Raw genomic sequence first — 25,959 nt, forward strand, 5'->3', positions numbered from 1 at the left:
AATAAACAACAGATAACTTAATTAGATAGTCGCTATCTCAAGTATCAACTCAACAGGCGATGAAGAAATCCAGAATACGGATGCCAGTATACTCTTTTTGTCATTATTACTGACTAGCTGTGCCCGCAACTTCGTCCGCGTGGAATAGTTATTTTGGTCATCATTGAAGCCCTCAAGGATGAATAATTTCCCCCGTTTTTTTCACATTTTCCATTATTCCTTCGCTCCTAATAGTTGCAGCGTAATGTCATATAGCCTAAAGCCGTCCTCGATAAATGGTCTATTCAACACAAAAAGAATTATTCAATTCGAACCAGTAGTTCCTGAGATTAGCGCGTTCAAACAAACAAACAAACTCTTCAGCTTTATAATATTAGTATAGATAAGATACGCATGTTCTGAATGAGCTTATTTGTTTTCAGACGGCCACAAGAAGACTCCTCATTGTCCGACCAGAAGCCGCTCCCGGCCCTGGAGCGCATCCCCGGCCTCAAGTTGCCGGGGCAGGCCATGGCGGACATCCTGCAAGTGTTCGAGTTCATACACAATTTCAGTCAGACGCTAGGTTTCGGTGAGTATTCTAGATTTTTATTTTTTGTTACTACTTCAAACAAATGTCAATTGAAATCAAGAAATGAATGACTTTTTATGACAGCTCAACAATAGTCACTTGGCAAGCCCTGCAGTTGACTTCAAAACATGATTAACTTACGTTATTATAGGACTGTTGGCTCTGTCTACCCCGTAAGGGATAAAGACGTGATCGTATGTATGTATGTATTATAGAACTATGTAGTTACTACTGTCCTCCCGTCCTTATAATGATGTCCATGTATAGGTATATATAAGGTTACACGCGGATCTACGATATCGTCACTTGTCAGGTTCATCGTGTATTTTTCAACCTTTACATTGGCAAAATCAACGTTTTGTTGAACTATGGAGCCTTAATATTAAAAAGTGAAGTGAACTTACGTTATTTTTGTTCACAGATGTTGACTCCATCCCCACTCTGAACACGTTCCAAATGGCATTGTTACCGGATTGCTGTCCCGAGGCCGAAGAGGAGCTGGTTCAAGTCTTGACGCAACTTCTCGTTTGTGCTATCGGTTAGTATGTTACCTATTTCACCTAAACACCGTTATCTTTTTCACACAAACATTAGGTTCTAAAGTGTTGTTGAAGTCTAACAAAAGTTATGTTTTGTCCTATTCAAATCAGTATAAAAATACTACAACGCAAAAGTTAAGTGTGCAACAGCGAATGATATATCGATAAACACGTTGACGAAATCTCAAAACTGATTTTTATAAGACAGTTAGGCGATGACTGATAGTTATTTGAAACCAACAACGGTTTTTTCAAATCATTACGTAGTTTATTAAGTTTTTTAATATTTCACGTGTAAACATATCATGTAATGTTCTTTTAATACATGAATGTAATTCAGTACATTCATGTTTTAAAAGAACTGGCTTTAACCGGTTACAGAGTATTGATACCGATATCGATTACGACTAGGACCACCAAAGTATCGGTAGAAATCTGTGTACGAACTAAAGACATACACATATTTTTGTGGGTTCAATTTTTTTTATCTGTTTTCCAATAAAATTTTCTTCCACAGAGGATCCCGGTATTCCCCACCCTGGGCGACATACAACTCTACTAGGCCACGCTATCCGCATGGGCGATATTACTCCCGCCAATTTGAGCGAAGTCCTGCGCATATACTTGTATGCTAACGCCACGGGACAAGTGAAGGCTTTGACTGGTAAGACATCTTGCGAGTCTGTAACACGCATGTAAAGTGGAGGTCTATGAGATGTTTCTCAGATACCTAGATTGTACATTAAATACCGGATATTAAACACGCTGTTAATGACGTAATGTTCCATGGGTTCTCTACTCCAGTATATATCAGTATTTTTAGCGGTAAAGATATATTTCTATACTATTGTTATATTTTATACGCTAAGTCATCAGCAACAGTTTTAAAATTTGCAAATAACTTAGTTAATTAAAGATTTACCGTTATATATACTGTTACTAGCCTGATGTATACTCTTGCCAAAATTTTCCTGGCACCTTTCATAAGTTTCTCACAGAGTCCAAAGTTTATCGTTCATTTATAAAAATCGATGTCATCCTTTCATCTCTCTAAAGGTCTAACAGCAGAGAGAGAGCGAGAAAGAAGAGTGGCAGACCACCACCAGACGGAGGTGGAGATGCAATCCACGTGCGCGAGCAGCAAGAACGCGGCCTACTACGAGCAACTGCGGAGCAACCCCGTCTATAGGCTCAGCGGTTAGTGAATACACACACACACTCACACACACCCACACACACACCCACACACCCACACACATACACACACACACACACACACACACACCCACACACACTCACACACACACACACACACACACTCATACATTATGATTTATGGTCGATTAATTCTTTGATAGGTCTCTAAAGAGAACCTTTAACTTTGTTATCGGAAATGGACAGGAAGATTAGGTGTTATGCCTGGGGAACAGCGTGAGGAACGATGTTGAGTCGTAGGTTGTATTCTTGCTCCAATCTGTTGATATTTTGCTTGCGCGATTTAGAAACTTCGCCGCTATTGGCTAATGGCGTTGCACACTTCGCTCTTATTGGCTGATGGTTTTATGCTTCGCTGTAATTGGCTGTCAATTTTGTGGCGTTTATAATGACTGTCTACTACCAAACAGCAGCAGAGATGCAATCATTGCATGCAAAAAAAATCATCTATGATATTCGTCAGGCCATGATGAAAATTAAACCATTTCTGGTCTGCCAGTAAATATATAAAAATATATGCGGGACAAATATATAAGTATATACGGGACAAATTACACTGATTGAGTAAGCCTCGAAGTAAGTTCGAAACTTGTGTTACGAGATACTAACTCAACGATACTATATTTTTATAATAAATACTTATATGTATAGATAAACATCCAAGACCCAGGACAATCAGAAAAAGTTCTTTTCTCATCATGCCTTGACCGGGATTCGAACCCGAGACCTCCGGTGTCACAGACAAGCGTACTACCGCTGAGCCACAGAGGCAGTTGCTCAAACTGTACAGTCTACACAAATCTTTGAACTTGTTTTGTTCGTGCTAACTTAAATGTTTCTAGTAAGTTTCTTTATTTTTATTCATACTTTTGTTTCAGAATCTCTTCGCGACAAGCCGTTCCTAGCATTGAACGCGACTACCAAAGCCAAGATATTAGCTTTCCTGTGCGACGAGTTGCTACAAAATAAAGCTGTTTTGAGGCAGATAGACGGGTCTTTGGACCACCTCAACCAACTGAAGAAGGAAAGATATTTGATGGACATGAAGATAAGAAAGTGAGTGTTATTTATATAGTTAGTTAGGCTTCCATGTCACAAGTTTTTTTTAAAACAAAGTTAAAAAGAAGTATGTTTATTTTACTCCTAAACAAATTCAAATCTTAAGTTGTTGTGAGAAAGATGCATACATATAATCACGTTTATATCCCTTGCGGGGTAGACAGAGCCAACAGTCTTGAAAAGACTGATAGGCTACGTTCAGCTGTTGGGCTTCATAATAGAATTGAGATTCATATAGTGACAGGTTGCTAGTCTATCGCCTACAAGGGGAATCCCATGTTTCTAATCCCTTAGTCGTCTTTACGACATCCATGAGAAAGAGATTGAGTGGTCCCATTCTTTTTATATTTTCTATGAGTGCCGGGAACCACATGATTTTAAGAATTGTAACTAAAATAAAATAATGGAAAGATTTGCAACTAAAATATGCCACACTGTACGTAAAGACTGAAGAGTTGATTGGATCAGGATAAATAAATATTGAACTTCTTGTGAATTAACTGCACCCCATGTTTTTATCCGACTTAGAAAAACCTGTAGGTACGCATGTTTGTCCGCCAATATCTCGCGTTTTGCTAACCTGATTTTGATGCGGTTTTCAGGAAAGTGTTTGTAACATTTAGGAGAAGGTTTTATAAATTTAACCGACTTCAAAAAGAGGTGATATTGATTGAAAGCGGTTCTCATTTTACAAAATTTAAAAATGACCAATGGTGATGAATTCAAAGTGAACTCATTAATTACAGAGTCCGTGTAATGCACCAGAGGAAACTCCGCGCGGAACAGACGGAGAAACAACAAGCTCTAGCATTAGAGAGAATGCAGCGGCTTGTTGAAGAGAGTGCGGCCAATTTGAGGGGATCACCACATGAAGAAGGTATGCATTAATAAATAAACATTTATTTATAAAACATTGTTTTCTTATTTACAATCAATACAAGGTATCACTTAATGCCGTTAACACAACACTAATAATAATATATACTACTGTACAACACTATTAATAATACATGCTAAGTGTAGAAGAATCGCGCTTTTCATTGCGATTATCATGATTTTATCCCTATCTGGGACAGTAACAAAAACTCTCGACCGACTGAAAACCAGCGGGCTACTGCTTCGTCCGGCAGGCAGAATGTTCTTCTACCGCCAAGTTGTTGACACGCCGACTACCGTCACAATACACACTAACAGAGTCCGTTTAATACTTGTATTATTGATAAAAACATTATAATTTGAAGCGAACATTATCACACTATCAAATGGAAAACTATTTTGCGTTACTCTGATAAATATAGATAAATCAAGACAGTGCTATTACAAATAATTAAATTTTTAGCTTCCCTTAAAAAATTAATCTTTCAGACATTCCACCTCAAGACAAAGAAACGCCCAAAAAAGATACTCCATCGCCACAAGGAGAAACAGATGAGAAACCGCCTTCACCTTTCAAAGACCAGCCCGAAGAGAGCGACAAGGAACTATCGCCCTTAAAGGATCTCTCGAATAGTATGAAAAATAAGAACATGCTGAATAACAATAAGGACGAATGTTCACCGGCGGATAATAAGTTGGATAAAGATAGTGTGATGGGAGATTGTGACGCGATATTGAGCGATTTGGAAAGTGAAGGGACTCAGCCGGAAGAGGTGAGGGATTTTATTGTCATGTACTGTAAAATATATAATTGCTTTATTATTCTCGACTCTCTCGCTGAAGTCTGCGTTCTATCTCTGGGTATTTTCGCGTTATTGTAATAAACATACATAAAAAAAACATGTTTTCATACTAATACAAAGCATTACCAGTGACTGACTAAGTGGCTTAGTATTAATTAATGTTTAAGTGTATGATGTTCTTTATGTTATGTTCGCTTTTACCAGGACGAAGACAAAAACCTATCGTCAGAGGAGCTGGGGCGAAAACTGGAGAAGTTGCTGCGACAGTCGGAGCAACAGTTGCAGCAACTGACCGCCGGGTCGCATTCCCTCAGGGCGACGTGTTACGGACAAGACAGGTATACCCATTATATTGATACAAAAATAACGCCATCTATTGGTAAATGCGTTTCGTCTGACCTCCACAATCTAATACTTATCCACTCAGTATTTAACAACATGTATGGGATAGATATAGAGTGATCTTCATTTAGTGCCGGGAACCACACGGCACAAAATCAAGTGTCTTTATTTCTGCCATTTATTAGTGTATATAGTATGAATAATATGGAAGTATATAACTGAGTTGTTCCTTCAGATACTGGCGGCGGTACTGGTCCCTGGGCAAGGCGGGCGGCATCTTCGTGGAGGGCATGGAGTCCGCGCAGCCCGAGATCGTGGCGTACCACGAGAGCCTCGAGCACAGCGCCTTGCTGAAGGTGGAGAACGGGGGGAAGAAGAGGCAGGGTAGGTTTAAGAAGAGTGGAAAGGCGGCTCTAATCTTACCCTGGCCATGTGCCAAAAATTTCATTTCTCAACGTAAATTAGTTGTAGTGAGAGTAAATATCGTGAGGAAACTTGCTTCTTGTACAAATATGACTTAACGTATACAAAGTCATGCGGTTATTGACACTCTACGGGCTCCTCTCTAAAAAGGTGAGGACGCAACCTGGACTTACGCCAAGAGGAACGCTGTTACTAAGATATGATCCATTTTTTTATATATAAATATTTGTCTTTGTTCCTAGCACCTCGAGAGAGAAAAGACTCCCAAACGGAACCACAACAGGACTCGGACTCAGAAGCACAGAAGAAGGAAGCTTTGAAGAGCGAAATGGAGCTTAAGAGTATAAAATCTGAGCTTAATTTGAGCGATCACACGCAGATCATCAAGTATGAGCCTAACCACGGAAACTGCAAAAACGAAGGTGAGTGACGACATTAAAATGGTTTTATGATTATAGTGAAAAATATAATGTAATCTGCAAAGTAAATCCTAACATGCGAGTTGCTAATATACAAATTTCATTTAAAATAAACGTGGTGTCTCACAGGGTAGTCATTTGGGTCCCTCACCTAACAATCAGTTTCATCATATGTTGTAACTTTTGATGTTTAGTTAAATATTCATTTACGTCCTTTACACGAGTAACTAATTTCAAGTCTAATTACAGTGAAATCCATACTGTCATTTTGCTATGAATTAATTTATAAGACAGTCAACTTTATTTTCTCTTATATAATGGACGCATTTTTTTACTTGTTCAATTTGAAAACTACTTTTCTATCCTAGGTTCATCAATAAAAATGGAAGAGAAATACATCCAGCAGAAACAGAACAACGAAGAAGAGGACATGCTTGACATCGAAGACTCTATACCCACCGCGTTCTTAGTCCAAAAACCCACCCACAAGCCCATGTTCGCGACCCAGGCGGAGCCCGTGGACAAGCCGCAAGAGATCGTCAAAGTCGAAAACGTAGTCAAAAACGAAGAAGATAAAGAAGAAGAAGAAAACAAAGACCAACTAGTCAACAATTTAGAAGAACTAAGGAAATTAGCGGAAGCGGTTTCCTCACAGCTCGACGCGGCCAAAAAAGCCGAAGCTGAAATTAAAGAAGAGAAAGACACTAAAGAAGTTAAAAAAGAAGTAATGGAAACTGACGAGGCGCACAATCATTTGTACGCAAAAATGATTGAGGGCAAATGGTTCTCTATTCTGAGGCACGAAAGTTCATTTTTGAGTAACATCAATGATAAAATAGATATACCCGAATATTGCGACAACGAACATACTTGTTCGGAAGTAGTCGTATGTCAAGGCCACAAATGGGATGTGTCCAACAATCTGCACTTGTTGAACGACCCGAGTTTGTTCACTCTGAACAGTATGGTGACGAGTGTACAAGTGCCCTCGAATAGTGTGTATCACGACTCGAGTTTGACGATGTCTGGCTTGGACCAGGTTATGATGGACGCTAGCATGAATAGAGACGAGAATCAGGATGAGGAAGTTGGGGAAGAGACTAAGGAGCAGGTGAGTTGGCTTTTAATTCTTCCCTGCTTTACTTAAACGGTTAATTGGTTATATGGTAACATTTTATATTGATATTTTTAAACAAGTACATTATCGATCCTTCTATTTATATCTTTAAAATATAAAATTTAATCAGTTAATGCATCTTCAACTGATTCATGTATGACCGTCTGCATTCTTACTGAGATACTTCGCATGCCAGATTCCATTACTTTACCTAGGAAGTATGACAGATTTTTAAACAGAAAGACGGCTTTTGCCCAGACATTAGCGCCATCACAAAGCAACATAATTAGCGCCACTTACGAAAGAATACAGATCTTTTGCAAATCCATCTTAAACTTTAGTGTTCACCGGGATGAAAAGTACCCTATCTCCTCCAGACCCTTTAATTTTATATACCCAAAATTTCAATAAGGTTTAGTAGATAACGCGTGACGGTACAAACAAACAAATAAACTTACTTGCCCATTCATAATATTAGTTGGGATGTCTGAACTCCATCATTGAACATAAATTTATAACGATCAATCACAATCACGGGGAGTAGCCGTCTGCTGTTACCAAACTTATTGCTTCTCTTCTCAACATTATTCTAGGTCATGTTAAAAACAATAATATTTTTATAAGCTTCTGTTAAACGTGAATTGTATGTATACATAGTTAATGTGTAAGTATTCAATAAGTGCTATTATTATAAGATTGTTTATATCAAAACTTGATAATTAGTTAAGTTATGTTTGTAACAGCGGTATGTAAATGTTTTTGGCAATAAATATATTTTATATTCCAGGAGCAAGAGAACGATCTAGAGAAAGAACTGCAGGCGGACATGTTGAAACACGACACGGCGCTGCAGAAGGCGAAGGCGGCCAGCCTCACCAGCCTCGGGCTGCTCAACTTCAACGCGCTGTCCACCTACGTCACGTGCGACAGCCCGCCGCCCATCCCGGTAACACGAGTATCTCTTACGCGTTACTCTCGTCAGAGTGGTCGTGGTCGTACAGAAGGGTCAGTGGCTCGCTTCACAATGCTTCGCCACTCTGGACACTTTCTGGAGCATTCACAGACGGTCACCTAGTGCTGATTTTATTTAATTTAATACGAGTATACATTGCTCGAACCGTGCTTCTTCCTTCGAAGTGTAGGCAGAGACTGCAATGTTCTTCTATTTACAAATAACACAGGTATTAAATTGGGGATTAAAAAAAAAAGAAATTAAAATTAATTTAGAAAGTCTTTTCAAGACTGTTGGCTCAGTCTACCCCGCAAGGGATATAGACGTGACCATATGTATGTATGTATGTAATAAAAAAGGTACCTTTATTTTATCTCGAACGTTTAGACGGAGCAGTAGTCAGCTGGTTTTTAGTCGCTCGGTTACCATGGATTATTGTAACATTCGAAACGTCCCGAGATATTATAAAGGTGCGTTACGTGCGCGTTTAATACCCGTTTCATTGAAAGCGAAAGTCTAAAATCAGTTATATTTTCTTCCTAGCCACGGTCTCTGTATACTTGCTTGGTCCATATTTATTAAATTTTTTTGTAAAAGTCATCGGTTAAGATTACTCTTGACCTAATCTTTCATCCGAATATTCCTGATTTGATAAAAACTTTCACAAAATTTATCTACCGCTGTCACTGTCTTACAATTTGTGTGATGGCAATAAAACGGAAACACTTCCTTAACTTCAGATCATAGCAGTTTACTTTTTATTTGGCTACTAATGACTTTCGCCATGACACGTTGTCGTGCCATCGGGAATTTTAAAGACTAAGACTAAATTGTAGAAATTAACACTAAAGAAGAAAAAAGGTCAGGTCTTGAGTACCCCAAACCGCCGAGCTTGCATGAAGAGAGTTATGAATGTGGATGAAGCGAAACAAGTATGCAGGGATCGTGGCAAGTAGAGAGATGTGATCTCTCCTTCCCTATAGGCGTGATTTATGTATGTTAACATTAAATTTAATTGTTTCATAAATTACACAGATGTCGCCCGAGGAACTCCAGCAGTTAGAGAAGTGCAAGTTGCAAGGTTTGCCCAGGAAAGTGGAGGGGAGCCACGTGGACAGGGAACATCGGTAAGATTAGTTCGTTGTCTATAAAATATTAAAAAGTGGTCTTCAATCAGGGGTTTCTCACTTTATCGACAATATCGGATGATATTTCCGAAATTTTCAAAAGTACATACATACATATTGTATTATATTGTATTGCACGTACATATCTGTAACAAAGGGGAATCAAATCAGCCCTTTCTCATTCTAGTACAATGTTAAGAATCTAAACTTTTCAAATAATTTGAAATTTCTAATGCAATCTATGGTTTTTGGGTTTGGTGACTGTACCAATGTTTAATTTGTTGAATTAAACTTCAATTTTCTCATAGCAGATTCCACGGGTTATTTTCTCTAAACACACCAACAGTAACATAATCTATTGTGTTAATCATAATCTAACAATAACAACAAACATGTTGACAGGCACGGCTGGTGGCGTATCACCCAGCCGGAAGAGGTGAAACAACTGATGTCCGCGCTACACACCCGCGGCGTCCGCGAGAGGGAGCTACATGCGGCACTTTCGCAACTACCCACTGTTAACAATAAGGTGACTACTTATATAGATCTCTGTAAGCCTTTTTTTGTATAATAGTTTATACTAGAGGCCGCCCGCGACTTCGTCCGCATGGAAACCCTATCAATCCCGCGGGAACTCTGGGATAAAAAGTAGCCTTTGTGTTATTCTGGGTCTTCAGCTACCTACATACCAAATTTCATGGTAATCGGTTCAGTAGTTTTTGCGTGAAAGAGTAACAAACATCCATACATCCATACAAACTTTCGCCTTTATAATAGTAGTAGGATATTATAACTTGACTGCGTTTGACCTTAATCAGCCTGGTGGTAAGCAAGATGAGGCCTAAGGTATACCTTAGGTCTCATCTAAAGCCGTTAAGCTCAAATAAAGCCGTTGCCGTAGCATATTATTTTTAAATTGCGATGCCCAACAGGGTTCATATTGTACCTATTTATAAGCAGTAACTTTAATTCAACTTGAACTTTATTATATGCAATAAAGATTTTGAATTGATTTGAATAATGCCTATTCACACTTACCTTGAAAATCTCCAAGTAGTATGTACCGGGGAAGAGTTTTGCCCGCAACCTCCTTCTACGTTTATTAACGTTCTTTTGGGAATTGTGGGACTTGTGTATTTGACAAGTAGAGAATGCTTTTATCATTCTCAGCAGTTTACCAGCAGTAGCTATAAATCTTAATAAATTAAGAATAACATACATACATAATTATAATCACGTCCATATCCCTTGCGGGTTATCTAAAAGAAGAATCCCAAGTTTATAAGCCTATACCTTAGTCGCCTTTTACGAAATCAATGGTAATGAAACGGAGTGGTGTTATTCTTTTTTTTATTGGTGCCGGGAACTACACGCCATAAGAATTAATCAATAATATTTGTTTCCAGATTTACATAGAGAAAGGCGACACGGCCAGCACGGAGCTGACGGTGTCGCACTTGGACCGCGCGGTCGCACAAAATGGCGGCTTCCCGCGGCCCGACTCGCCCAACTCTTATTCTGCCAGTGCGGCGCAACGCGCTGATATGCAGCTTTTGAAGACTGTGAGTGACAAATTTAAAGATATTGTTAATAGTGTGTACCAACAAAGAACACAGATTTTATTTTATAAACGATGACCTGTATACTGTACATTACGGATGCAATAAATAAATTGAATTGAATTGAATTAAATTTTCGCGTTGCGTTATAGGTACTTATATCTATTATATCCAGGTAACTTTCGGTATGGTGTTATGGTTAAAGGTAACAGTTATATTCATGCTTGATGGTATGTTGGGATTGATGCTTGATGGTAAGTATGTTGGTAGCCACGTACGGTTGATAAAAATATTTTATCGAGAACGTCCGAGATAAAATAAATGCATAGTACGTGCGCCTTTAATACCTGTTTTATTTATAAATAAACTCAGAATCATGAATTTGGCGCAAAATTTTGATGTCAAAATGGCGGATATATTCAGATTTTCCATATCCAGCACAACGACACGACAGGTTTATACGTAGCTAATGAGTTAAATTAGATGAAATTGTAATATACTTACCTATGTACCTATATATTTTTAATAACCTTTATTATATTATTCTAGCTGTCCCGGCAAACGTTGTTTTGCCATATAAATAATTTTTAAGTAATTTCAAAAAAAAAAAAAAGTTCACTAAGCGATATGAAAAACAGATGTTAGCCTATTCTCAGACCTACTGAATATGCATGCAAAATTTGGTTGAAATCGGTAAAGCCGTTTCGGAGGAGTACGGAGACAAACATTGTGACACGAGAATTTTATATATAAGAAGATGTATTTTTAATAATCTAAAATCACCTATATTTCAGGTGGAGCAACTAGAAGAGCGGGTATTCGACGCGTGGATGCAAGTGAAAGGCTGGCGTCCACAACGCAACGCTCCCGAAGACGGCCGCTCCATAGTGTCGCGGGCGAAGCAGAAGCTCGCTGCGCTAGAAGCACATATCGAGAGGAGATATCTCAAACCGCCTTTGGTACAAAGGTATGCTAGGTAAAGTGAAATCTTTTATATTAAGGTGTTTTTGGGTGTGCTTTTTATGTGATCGGGTTTTATGCGATTGTTGAACAAATGAAGAGCTTTTTAAATTGGTTGGATTGGTTGGTATAAAGGTGTGTAAGATTGAATTATACAGTTTTAATTCGGTCGCTTGAAGTAAAATAACGAACCCTAAGACGGTCGCTCCATTATATCGAGAGGAGATATCTCAAACCGCCTTTGGTAGAAAGGTATGCTAGGTAAAGTGAAATCTTTTATAATAGGTATATAGGTGTATTTGGTTTTTGGGTGTGCTTTTTGATGTGGTAGTATTATAATAAATTTATTAACTTTTTGAACGAAAATGTGCTTCACAATTCGGCCGGTTAGTTTCGTATAAAGGCAAGTGAACAGTTTTATGTTAGTGTGCTTGGTTTGGGTTACCATTTTTAAAATTTCATTGGTTGAGGAAAATAAAAATCTGGCTTTAACAAAGTTTGATAATAAGCTGTTTGTTTTTGGTGTAAAATTCCTACTGGCTTTAGTCCCGGTTGCATCCTCACCACTCTGAAGAGGAGCCCGGGGTAAGCCTTTGACCATGGATGCTGGATTGGGTGAGTCAGGTTTTTACATCGATCATGTTTACACATCAAGTTGCCTGAATGTGCAGGATTTTACACGATGTGTTCCCGGTAGCATCTGGTTAGTATTCAAACTAATGTACATAATTTCGAAGATAGTCATTGAATGCATGTCCGAATGGAATTTTTTTGACGAGAAAAAAGATATATCCCACATATCTTTTTTCTCGTCAAAAAAATTCTATGAATAAATGCCGTGCGTTATTTCCGATTCAAAATGAATCCCTTGATATTAACAACAAATGTATGTGACAGTACCGCGGAGGCCACACTGAACGCGTTGCAACAAGGCGAGCACGGGAATTCCGCTTCTTCACCGCAAAACGCCGACGGACAGAGTGAACCCAAAGGTAAATCATATAAAATGAGCCGACAATTCCTAAAGGATTGATAGGCCATGTTCAGATGTATGGCTTTATGATGCAATTCATGATTGAAGAGAGATGATGAAGATTCAAATAGCGACAGGTTGCTAGCCCATCGCCTAAAAACATTCCATTTTTAAAAGCTTCTCATGACTGCAATAAGTTTTCTCTCTTTCTCTCATTACTAGACTAGCATAGAGGTAAAATAAACACACATAATATGTATTTTCATAGCTTTTCTGTTCTATTCTATATGATATAAGTCTATCAGTTAGTCTTTTTTTTTACCATTCATGAGAAAGTGATGGAGAGCGGCCTTATTGTTTTTTCTTTTGGTGCCTAGAACCACACGGCTATAAATATATATCACACGGCTCTTTTTAGTCAGGTTTTAGTTTTTCAACTATATTTAATACTAGTTGTGCCCGTGGTTTCGTTCGCGTGGAATAGTTATTTTGGTCATCATTGAAGCCCTCAAGGATGAATAATTTTTCCCGTTTTTTTTTTCACATTTTTGCATTATTTCTTTGCTCCTTATAGTTGCAGGGTGATGTTATGATTCCTCGATTAATGGTCCACTTATCGCAAAAAGAATTTTTCAATTCGAACCAGTAGTTCCTGAAATTAGCGCGTTCAAACAAACAAACTCTTCAGCTTTATAATATTAGTATAGATATATAGATGCAATTCCCAGTCACATCAAAAGCCGCCCGGCTCACAGTTCCCTCCCCCCACAGAGACGAAGGGCATCGCCCGCGGGCTGGCGACGTGGCGCGAGGCTCTGTCCCGCTGCCGCACGTCCGCGCAGCTCGCCATGCTGCTGCACGCGCTCGAGGCGCACGTCGCCTGGGACAAGAGCATCATGAAGGCGGTGAGTCATGCACGTCATCATCATCATCATCATCATCGTCATCGTATCATCTTATACTAGCTTATTCCCGCGACGCGTCTCCTTTATCTAATCCACGAGGAATTTCCAAATACATACATACATATGGTCACGTCTATCCCTTGCGGGGTAGACAGAGCCAACAGTCCTGAAAAGACTGAATGGCCACGTTCAGCTATTTGGCTATCTGCTAGCCCATCGCCTAAAAAAGAATCACCAGTTTGTAAGCCTATCCCTTAGTCGCCTTTTACGACATCCATGGGAAAGAGATGGAGTGGTCCTATTCTTTTTTTTATTCGTGCCGGGAACCACACGACACTTTTTTTATTTGTTATGTCTTATTAGAATCAGTTCAGAACAGATGGATAGATAGCGTGAAATAAAAGAGTGACCACTTAGATGGCAAGTGACTGAAGCAATTGGTAATCACTTAACACACTGTTCCTGACACGTGATGAGGGGGGAAAAGGTAACGAAAATGACAAAGAGAGATGTATTACTTATATTTGCCAGACAGGTGGCTAGCCCATCGCCCAAAAGAAGAATCCCAAGTTCATAAGCCTATCCCTTCGTCGCCTTTAACGACATCCATGGAAATGAGATGGAGTTTTGCACATGCGCTTTGGAAGCGGTAGTAGTTATAATTAGATTTAAGTGATGTGACGTCAACAAGTGATACCTTGTATCCAATTTTGAAAATAAATCTATTCTATTCTAGTGGTCCTATTCTTATTTTTTATTCGTGCCGGGAACCACACGGCACTTTTTTTTCATTTGTAATGTCTTATTAGAATCAGTTGAGAAGAGATACATGTGATGAGTGAGAAAAGGTAATGACAATGACAAAGAGATGAGAGATTTATTTCTTGTATTTGCCAGAACTGCCAATTCTGCCAACGCGGCGACGATGAAGAGCAGTTGTTACTTTGCGACGGCTGCGATAAGGGGTACCACTTGTACTGCTTCAAACCCAGGATGGACAAAATACCCGAAGGCGATTGGTGAGTCGGATCTCGTGAAAATCGGTCCAGTAGTTTTTTACTTTTAGTTTAGTTTATTCGTCATAAGCGTACAAATATACGTGCATATAATCACGTCACGTCATATCCCTTGCGGTGAAGACAGGGACCAACGGTCTTGAAAAGTCTGACAGGCCACGTTCAGCTGTTTGGCTTAATGATAGAATTGAGATAGAATGCGCTTTCGAAGCGGTAGTCGTTATAATTAGATAATAAGTGATGTGACGTCAATAAGTGATACCTTATATCCAATTTTGAAAATAAATCTATTGTATTCAAATAGTGACAGGTGGCTAGCCAAGAGAAGAATCACAAGTTTATAAGCCTATCCCTTAGTCGCCTTTTACGACATCCATTTGAAAGAGATAGAGTGGTCCTATTTATATTCGTGTCGGGCACCACACGACACAAACAAAAATACAAATCTTTTAACATGTAGCGATAGATTCAAAGCTTACTTAATAGAAGGTGAAGCGCAGTCAGAGTAAGAGAAGAGGGAAATGAATATAGGGTGAAATAAAAGATTTGAATTAATATTTAAACGTAAAGCAACAAACGGGCCTAGAAATACAATAAGATTGACACTTGTCAAACTGTCATTTTTTTCATTTTACTTGTCCGCCGAATTTATGGCAGGACGAAAGAGTTCCGCGTATGAGTAGTGATATAGGTTGTCCGTTTATTACTTAAATATAATTTTATTTATTATTTGATGTATTTACAATTAAAACTATTAAAATTATTATGAAAATCCCTACAAACAAAATTAACAATGTGGAATGTAATTGTACCACGTTGTAACCACCATTGTAACTTTTGAATTAGTTATTCAATATTTATTTTATACAAACTTCATTGCACAAAAAACACAAATGCACAAATTGACGGCCTTAAATTTAATGCTACAAGCATTACCTATCTGCCAATCAACCGTCAGATCTGACAGAGGTCCGATAACGACCTCCTAAATGTCCTAAACGTCCTATGAAAATGCTGCAGTGTAGTTTGTTCCGCCGCTTCTTCTACACATGCGCTTTGGAAGCGGTAGTAGTTATAATTAGATTTAAGTTATGTGACGTCAATAAGTGATACCTTGTATCCAATTTTGAAAATAAATCTATTCTATTCTATACAAACTTCATTGCACAAAAGCAGAAAAACACAATTTGACGGACTTAATGCTACAAGCATTACCTATCTGCCAATCAACCGTTAGATATCTCCACTAACGACTCGTGCGCACCAGGTACTGCTGGGAGTGCGTGAACAAGGCGCGCGGCGAGCGCGTGTGCATCGTGTGCGGCGGCGCGTGCGCGGGGAAGACCATCCCCTGTGCGCTGTGCCACCGCGCCTACCACCAGGACTGCCACTACCCGCCGCTGGGGAAGGTGACATTGTGACACAGACACACATAAATACATACATACATACATACATATGGTCACGTCTATATCCCTTGCGGGGTAGACAGAGCCAACAGTCTTGAAAAGACTGAATGGCCACGTTCAGCTATTTGGCTTAATGTTGGAATTGAGATTCAAATAGTGACAGGTTGCTAGCCCATCGCCTAAAAGAGGAATCCCAAGTTTATAAGCCTATCCCTTAGTCGCCTTTTACGACATCCATGGGAACGAGATGGAGTGGTCCTAATCTTTTTTGTAATGGTGCCGGGAACCACACGGCACTAAATAAATAAATAAATATATACGGGACAAATTACACTGATTGAGTTAGCCTCGAAGTAAGTTCGAGACTTGTGTTACGAGATACCAACTCAACGATACTATATTTTATAATAAATACTTATCTATATAGATAAACGTCCAAGACCCAGGACAATCAGAAAAAGTTCTTTTCTCATCACGCCCTGGCCGGGATTCGAACCCGGGACCTCCGGTGTCACAGACAAACGTACTACCGCTGAGCCACAGAGGCCGTCTACCGTAACATATGGTCACGTCTATATCCCTCGGGTAGACAGAGCCAACAGTCTTGTAAAGACTGTTAGGCCACGCTCAGCTATTTGGCTAAATGATAGAATTGAGAAGATAATTAAGATTGTTAATATATCTATACTAATATTATAAAGCTGAAGAGTTTGTTTGTTTGTTTGAAGGCGCTAATCTCGGGAGCTAATAGTTCGAATTGAAAAATTGTATTATGTTTACAATTTTTCAAGGCTTTAGAATATATAACATCACGCTGCAACTATAAGGAGCGTAGAAGTAATGAAAAATATGGAAAAGAACGGGGGAAATTATTCATACTTGAGGGCTTCAATGATGACCACAATAACTTTTCCACGCGGACGAAGTTGCGGGCACAGCTAGTACATACATATATCCCTTACTTACCAGTACGTCTTTACCCCTTTAGACAGAGCCTCTCGGAAAGTCTGAAAGGCTACGTTCAGCTGGATAGTTTATTTATAGTTTGTTTTTTTTTTTTCAAATACTTACATTTCAACGGAGCCATCAGGGTCAGGTCTACCCCCCAAGGGATATACACATGATTAATATGTATGTATGTATCTTATGTCGTTATTCCAGAACCCCCGTGGCAAATGGTACTGCTCTCAGTGCATATCTCGTGCGCCGCCCAAGAAGCCGCGGAACACTAAGAAACGGGAGAGCAAGCACAAAGACAACAGTATGGACGTCGACCAGAATATGGTGCCCAGGTGAGTGTATACTGCAATCAGTTATTCAAAAGCTTCATAATATATATATGGTCACGTCTATATCCTTTTCGGGGTAGGCAGAGTCAACAGTCTTGAAAAGACCGAATGGCCACGTTCATCTGTTTCAGCTTAATGATGGAATTGAGATTCAAATAGAGACAGGTTGCTAGCCCATCGCCTAAAAAAGAATCCGAAGTTTGTAAGTCAATTTCTTAGTCGCCTTTTACGACATCCATGGGAAAGAGATGGAGTGGTTCTAGCCTTTTTTGTATTGGTGCCGGGAATCACACGGCTCAACAAAATTTGTTAGTTACGATTTTTTCTGTGTGTGGTTCCCTGCACTTTTTGTAGAATAGAACCACTCGCATATCTTTCCCATGGATTTCGTAAAAGACGACTAATGGATAGGCTTATAAACTTGGAATTCCTCTTGTAGGCGATGGGCTAACAACCTGTCACTTTTTGAATCTCAATTCCATCAATAGGCCATAGAGCTGAACGACCCCACAAGGGATATAGTCGTGACTATATCTATACTAATATTATAAAGCTGAAGAGTTTGTTTGAACGCGCTAATCTCAGGAAATACTGGTTCGAATTGAAAAATTATTTTTGTGTTGGATAGACCATTTATCGAGGAAGGCTTTTGACTATATGTATAACATCACGCTGCAACTATTAGGAGCGTAGCAATAATGGAAAATGTGAAAAAAAAACGGGGTAAATTATATTCATTCTTGAATCCTTCAATGATGCCATTAATATCTATTCCACGCGGACGAAGTCGCGGGAATAGCTAGTGTATGTATACATACATACATAAAATCACGCCTCTTTCCCGTACGGGTAGGCAGAGACTACCTCTTTCCACTTGCCACGATCACTGCATACTTCCTTCGCTTCATCCACATTCAAAACTCTCTTCATGCAAGCTCGGCGGTTTTGGGTACTTTTGACCTGACCCTTTACCAGGACGTTTAGGTACATTAGGTATAAATCAACATCCACATTCTGTATTGTATGTATGTATGTTTGTTTGTTTGTTTGTAAACTTTATTGCACATAAAAATAAATAAAACAAATTACAAAACAGTTATTGGATTAAGAAGAATATGTACAATGGCGGACTTATCCCCAATGGGATTTCTTCCAGTCAACCAAAATATAAAGTTAAATACATATTTAAAAGGCAGCGCACACAAAAAGCATTGAGATGCAGTAAAATGAACAATAAATTTCTACATAATTAAAGATAAACATACATAAATAAAATATATATAAACTTACATAAATATAAGTACACTCAAATGTTAGATGCATCAGAACACAGTCTTTTGATTAGTGTTTTAAAAGAACTAAGGTTAAAGGCGGATCTCGTATCTTGGGGAAGATCATTCCAAAGTTGAGCAGAACGTACACTAAAAGATAAGCCATGTATGTACGTTTACCGTTCCAGCCCGGCGCCCTCTCACGCGTCCACGTCGACGACGGCGGAGGAGGGCCCCGCGAGCGCGCTGCACACGCCCGAGAAGCCCGACGAGCGCGCCGACGACGAGAACGGGCTCGACCACCCCGCCGCCCGTGAGTGTCCGTCTGGCCTTGGGATGCCACTATAATCAGCACATTATCACCTGGCCAGGTCAAAAGTACCCGAAACCGCCGAGCTTGCATGAAGAGAGTTATGAATGTGGATGAAGCGAAGGAAGTATGCAGAGATCGTGGCAAGTGGAAAGAGGTAGTCTCTGCCTACCCCTCCGGGAAAGAGGCGTGATTTTATGTATGTATGTATCACCTGGCCTTGGAGAGCCACTATAGTCAGCACATTATCACCTGGCCTTGGAGGGCCACTATAGTCAGCACATTATCACCTAGCCTTGGAGGGCCACTATAGTCAGCACATTATCACCTGGCCTTGGAGGGCCACTATAGTCAGCACATTATCACCTGGCCTTGGAGGGCCACTATAGTCAGCACATTATCACCTGGCCTTGGAGGGCCACTATAGTCAGCACATTATCACCTGGCCTTGGAGGGCCACTATAGTCAGCACATTATCACCTGGCCTTGGAGGGCCACTATAGTCAGCACATTATCACCTGGCCTTGGAGAGCCACTATAGTCAGCACATTATCACCTGGCCTTGGAGAACCACTATAAGTTATAATCCACCAGCTTTTGACTGTACTGGTCTCTTGGTGTTGCTCATTTTGAAACCAAAAACTAAACGCGTCGTTTGATTCCTAATTTTATATTGCTATTGACGGCCTCTGTGGCGCAGCGGTAGTACGCTTGTCTGTGACACCGGTGGTCCCGGGTTCGAATCCCGGCCAGGGCATGAGGAGAAAAGAACTTTCTCTGATTGGCCTGTGTCTTGGATTTATTATAAAATATAGTATCGTTGAGTTAGTATCTCGTAACACAAGTCTCGAACTTACTTCGAGGCTAACCCAATCAATGTAATTTGTCCAATATATATTTATTTATTCATTCACATTTGAGGCGACGGGCTAGCAACCTGTCACTATTTGAATCTCAATTCTATCATTAAGCCGAACGGCTGAACGTGGCCTGTCAGTCTTTTCGGAACTGTCTATCCCGCAATGGATATGGACATGATTATATGTATGTATGTATGCTCCCTATATCAACGTAATAATGTTAAGCATCATAAACCCCCCTTCACGACGTCGCGTCGGTAAGTCGGTAACAAAATGGCGTCCGGTCGGTTACGTTGTATCTTCGAGTGCTCTTGTTGAGTGTCTTACAGTGACAATGGGTTTAACAGAATGGCTGTCAAAATACACAGTATAACAAGAACGGATTAAACAATTTATGCTTTAAATAAGTGTCTTACTGTGACGATGTTTTAACAGTCTTCCTCTAGTCTATATTGACAACTAGTATAGTAATTACTCAGTACAGTAAGCGTGTAGCCTACATCATTTTTGAATATGGTTCAAATTGAGTTTAAATGTAGATTTCACATATTTCCTGAAACAGCCGAGTTTGCACGAAGGGAGTTATGAATGTGGTGAAGCGATGGAAGTATGCAGAGATCGTGGCAAGCGATGGAAGTATGCAGAGATGTATTCCCTGTCTAGCTCTCCGGGAAAAAGGCGTGATTTTATGTATGTATGTTCACATATTTTCTTTTGGCTCTGTAGACTCTGTAAAAAAAGGCGATATGTTATAACATTTTTTATAGAGTCGACAGAGAAAAAAGAATATATGTGAACATACATACATAAAATCACGCCGCATTACAATACAATGTTTGTTTCAGCGCCCCCCGACTTCTCCACGGAGGAGCCGCCGGAGAAGCGCCGCGCGCTCTACGTCGGCGGGAACGGCGCCTTGCAACACGAGGACGAACGGATGGACGGTACGATTCTATTGTATATATATCACTACATAGTACAAAACAAAGTCGCTATTTTAGTCTGTTTGTCTGTATCAAAATCCGTTGCGTAATCTTTAAAATTACGCAACGGATTTTGATGCGGTTTTTTGTAACAGTTAGAGTGATTCAAGAGGAAGGTTTTTATGTATAATAACATTTATAATTTTGCACCCGTGCGAAGCCGTGCGGGTCGCTAGTATACTATATGTAAATGGTGTAAAGTAACTAAATGAAATTGTGTACAAGATATATGACTGTATATTTTCCAAATAAAATACTAGCTGTCCCGGCAAATGTTGTTTTGCCATATATGTAAATATTTTTTAAGTAATTGCTAGTTTAAAAAAAAAGGTTAAGGGTGTCAACGCTTATCACTGAGGGGTATGAAAAGAAGATGTCGGCCGAATCTCAGACTTATTCAATATGCTCACATAATTTCATGAGAATCGGTCAACCCGTTTCGGAGGAGTACGGTTACGAACACACACATTGTGACACGAGAATTTTATAATTTACCAGTATACAACAAGAACGTACTAAAAATACGATGTTGCATTTAAATTATTATCAGTATCTTAGGGTTACGTATAAATATTTTTTTTAAATTCCGTTTCCGTATAAAGAATACGATTTTTTTTAAATCGCAACCAATTGCCAACAAGATATTGAAAAATTCCATTTTCACAACTGGTTGCGAAACTGAGTTGCCACAGCGGCCGAAACTTATATTTACATACATACATAAAATCACGCCTCTTTCCCGGAGGGGTAGGCAGAGACTACCTCTTTCCACTTGCCACGATCCCTGCATACTTCCTTTGCTTCATCCATTCATAACTCTCTTCATGCAAGCTCGGCGGTTTCGGGTACTTTTGACCTGACCCTTTACCAGGACGTCCTTAATTTGATCAAGATATGTTCGTCTAGGTCTTCCCACTCCGACCTTTCCCTCCACACTCTCCATGTATATCTGCTTAGTCAACCTGTTTTCATTCATCCTCTCCACATGACCAACTTATATTTTTCTGGGTAAATTTCCACCAACCCTTATTAACCGACTTTTAAAAAAGGAGGAATTTCTCAATTTTCTTTTTTAAAGATTTTCGTTATTTATTAGGATATTACACAATGTTAATTTTATTATCTATTTATCAGGCGAGGATCCAGACACCGAAAATGTACCTTTACTATCACGAGCGAAGAAGGACAAGAATTCAGCGAAGAAAGTGCTGCAGAAAGAAATGCAGATATGCAAGTAAGTTAATATTTAAACTAGCATTTACTCGCCGCGCGAATTAGCTCTGTCTGCCCCGCAGGGGATAGACGTGATTATATGTATGTATGAGAGACAGAGATGGAGTGGTCCTAATCTTTTTTCTATTGGTGACGTGGATCACACACGGCATATAATGTTATAAAAGGCGACTAAGGGAACGGCTTATAAACTTGGGATTCTACTTTTACGCGATGGGCTAGCAACCTATCTTAACTTAATAATGACCAGAGATCGGAATAGGTAGATTAATTGGGGTCAATGAACTGAAACGTATATATTAATATGAACATGCCTCCGAGATTTGTAAATTATTAAGATTTTTTCCGGAATTTTCACAAGTGGGATGAAGAATATATTAGTGTTAGCTGTTTTCCCCCGACTTCGTTCACGTAAATTGTATTCCTATGTTACCCGCGGACAATGTAGTTTACTGTAAGTGTAAGTACTGAAATGGAATCCCGGAAAAGAGGCTTATCCATGTTATGCTTTCTATGGTAATTCATGATGCAAGTACATAAAATCAATCTACCTATTCCGATCTCTGATAATGACAAATATTTCGTAACATCAATTAATCAACATTTCAACTTCCTGTTTCAGGAACTTACTCTGCGAAATGGAGTGCCACGAACACGCTTGGCCGTTCCTCATCCCCGTGAACACGAAGCAGTTCCCGCAGTACAAGAAGGTTATAAAGTGCCCCATGGATCTGTCTACCATCAAGAGGAAACTGCAGGAAAGCAAGTGAGTATTTTGTACTGAACTAGCGACCCGACCCGGCTTCGCATGGGTAGCAATTATACATATAATACTTCCTCTTGAATCACTCTGTTTAAAAAAAAACTGTACCAAAATCCGTTGTATGGTTTTAAAGATTTAATCGTATATACATAAAGACATAGCGACTATGCTTCATACTATGTAGTTATGGTGCTAAAATTTTTCATTGTATTTTGAGCGTCGGTGGTCGATTCAAGGTACCCGATTAAAATACCTGATGTAAATATGTGCATAAAGGCACAGGATCAAATCCCACCTTGTACCAATGACTATTTTGAATTGTAGGTATTTGAGGTCAGATGGGAGTCGCTTCGTTAATTAGTTTAAAAGGTTAATGTTTTGAAATATTACCTTCAAGCTTAAGCTCACTTTCAAAGCTTTATATCCTTACTATACGAAAGTTTGTTCTTTTTTACATTTACACGGGTAAACCGCTATCACGCAAGGGAATATAGCCGTGACTATATGTATGTATGTATGTAAACCGCTGGACAGATTTTCATTAAATTTGTACATTTTCCCGGGCGAATTCATGGGCATCAACTAGTCATAAATTTCATTGATTAGTTTCATTGAATTTTTCCAGTTACAAATGCAAAGAGGAGTTCGCGTCTGACGTTCGCCTGGTATTCAGCAATTGTGAAGTCTTTAACGACGACGATAGTCCCGTGGGAAGAGCCGGGCACACCATGAGGCAGTTCTTCGAGGAGCGGTGGGCGCAGCAGTGAACTGACGGAACGGACTGACGGGACTGATGCAAGTTTGATGGGAGACGGAAAGGTTTGGAGCTGTTTGATGGAAGATTTACGGGTTCGATGGTGAATTGATGGGTTATAGACGTTGTGAGTGGTGAATATATTCTGACAGGATCGCCCTGTAATACACGATACGATTTCTATGTAAATTTGGTCTCTCATAAAACACCTTTTTATGAAGGATTACTTAGGTACCTTATTGTATAAATAAAACAATTCATTGTTAAATAAATATTTTGGCAATCTTGGATAACTTCTTGGACATGAGGAAAGTTACTATGATATTTATTATGTTTAATTTTATGGTATATGTTTCATTGACCTTCGAAAATTATAAGTAGACATTTTCATTAAAAATCCGTTCATGATATAAAAAAATGTGATCTATGTCAAAATTGAATTAATATGGTAGCTAACTAGTCAACCGCTGAACATTTTTATTTATTAATTTAAGTGCGAATAAAATATATCTGCATGCAAATCTATCGTAAAATAGACCTTATTACAAATCAATAAAGGTCAAATTACATTGTAATTCAAAGAATTCTTTTATCTTTTGAAATTATAAAATGAAAAAGATTTAAATATTTAACTGGCAATATTTCACATGACAAAGAATGATTTATGAACCTAGACTGAAGATTGTACAATGAAAATATAACTATCTCTTTCACATTAAATGTTGTTTGAAAGAGATAGGTATATCTTTTTATATTGATTTGGTGTTGTGATATACTAAGTGGCTAGTTGTGAAAAAGTGCTTGGATCTAGTATATACTTGGATAATACAATTTTTGTTGGAATTCCGATTTCACGCTTATTAATTTATTAAGTTTATTATTTCGCCGTCTTATTAACAATTAAACTACGTACTAATAAGATAACCAGATTTCTCTTTTTAAACTTTAACATTACAGACCTGCTGAAAGTCCCAGCTACATTTTTTTAAACCAGTGCACTCTATGTATTCCTTATTCAAAGTATTTTATACATTCCAATTTTGGATTTACCGCCTCCCGGGCGACGCATCGGATGTGAAAATATAATGTAAAAAAGATCGAATCTCATCTTCGGGCATCTTTTTGTATGAAAATGTGAGCGCACACAAATGGACATGTATTAAATGTTAGGCTGTATATAATTAGTTCTAGTACAGTTTAAAAAAAAGTATTAGGAATCTATTCTAAGCATAGAAATAGTAGATATATGTCGATTTCGAATATTATTTTTATAATAATTTGCGTGTAGCAACGAAACAGTATTTTTTAAAAAATAACGGTCGATTACTCCTCGCGTTTATTTGAAATTCGAATTTGGTGGCCAGTTTTTAGTCGGTATTGTACATTTAATTGGGTGTGTAAAGCAAATTAGACGCGAGATCATTGTAGTTATTATAGTGAGAGGTAGGCAGGCCTTTTGGATAATGATCTGAATCGGCCTTAGGATAATGAGCACAGTACTTGACTGTGACTAAATATATTTTGAATAGGCTTCTCTCGACTGCGTTCGGTTAAGAACGGAGATACAAATCCTGTATATTTCTTTATACCATGTTGGTATATACCCCAAATTTATTTTACCCCTTTGGGAAACGCCTATCCATCTGTGTATTTTAATTATTATAATATATAAAATAATATAACTGGGCTCTTGCTAATGAGATAGTTCTTCGTTTATATTTGATTCGTTTTTTTTTTATTGATATTAATATTTAATTTTTTTAATTGCTGAAATTTTATTAACGTTACATAGAAATGTTGATATTTCTGCATGCATTGAATGCAGATAAAATTTTTGTAATTGAAGTAAATATCAATGAAAGAATTATAATTCGCTGGCATTTTATATTTTTAATAATTACATAAACATTTTATTAGCAAGAGCCGTCATAGGAGATGTCATGACTTAGTCGACATAGTTTTGGAAAATTGTAAATTAATAATGAATGGTGGCGAATGTCTGAACATCTGATTACCTTTGCGCATAAATAAAAAAAACACAAATCAGAACATTTTTTTTCGATTCAAATAAGAAATAAAATTTTGTCCAAATATAGTTTCATTTCAACATGTTTATTTTTTAATGTGCAAAAAGAAATGTAGTCACATTATTTGGCACAAATATTTCAATAAATAGACTTTTTTTTTTTAAATTTTCTATTAATTTGTTGTTAATATCATTGCAAACGTAA

At 38.6% G+C, this 25,959-nt stretch overlaps 1 protein-coding gene across 1 annotated transcript in view; it reads left to right on the forward strand.

Moving 5' to 3' along the window:
- LOC106129494 (uncharacterized) overlaps positions 1-25,777 on the forward strand; it is a 73,408-nt gene extending 47,631 nt beyond the window's left edge. The window contains exons 28-53 of the mRNA XM_060952816.1: positions 423-571; positions 993-1,109; positions 1,628-1,774; positions 2,167-2,307; positions 3,204-3,381; positions 4,131-4,261; positions 4,750-5,033; positions 5,268-5,401; positions 5,641-5,789; positions 6,071-6,250; positions 6,616-7,358; positions 8,152-8,310; positions 9,352-9,443; positions 9,846-9,972; positions 10,850-11,005; positions 11,797-11,978; positions 12,860-12,954; positions 13,707-13,840; positions 14,738-14,859; positions 16,124-16,265; positions 17,427-17,557; positions 19,014-19,138; positions 20,841-20,939; positions 22,113-22,212; positions 22,834-22,977; positions 23,600-25,777. Coding sequence (XP_060808799.1) covers positions 423-571; positions 993-1,109; positions 1,628-1,774; positions 2,167-2,307; positions 3,204-3,381; positions 4,131-4,261; positions 4,750-5,033; positions 5,268-5,401; positions 5,641-5,789; positions 6,071-6,250; positions 6,616-7,358; positions 8,152-8,310; positions 9,352-9,443; positions 9,846-9,972; positions 10,850-11,005; positions 11,797-11,978; positions 12,860-12,954; positions 13,707-13,840; positions 14,738-14,859; positions 16,124-16,265; positions 17,427-17,557; positions 19,014-19,138; positions 20,841-20,939; positions 22,113-22,212; positions 22,834-22,977; positions 23,600-23,741 — 4,303 coding nt within the window. The 3' untranslated portion in view covers positions 23,742-25,777. The remainder of the gene's footprint in view (positions 1-422; positions 572-992; positions 1,110-1,627; positions 1,775-2,166; positions 2,308-3,203; positions 3,382-4,130; positions 4,262-4,749; positions 5,034-5,267; positions 5,402-5,640; positions 5,790-6,070; positions 6,251-6,615; positions 7,359-8,151; positions 8,311-9,351; positions 9,444-9,845; positions 9,973-10,849; positions 11,006-11,796; positions 11,979-12,859; positions 12,955-13,706; positions 13,841-14,737; positions 14,860-16,123; positions 16,266-17,426; positions 17,558-19,013; positions 19,139-20,840; positions 20,940-22,112; positions 22,213-22,833; positions 22,978-23,599) is intronic.
- The last annotated feature ends 182 nt before the right edge of the window (positions 25,778-25,959 follow it).

Source organism: Amyelois transitella, chromosome 29, assembly GCF_032362555.1.
Source record: "Amyelois transitella isolate CPQ chromosome 29, ilAmyTran1.1, whole genome shotgun sequence".
In the NCBI taxonomy this organism is placed as follows: domain Eukaryota; kingdom Metazoa; phylum Arthropoda; class Insecta; order Lepidoptera; family Pyralidae; genus Amyelois; species Amyelois transitella.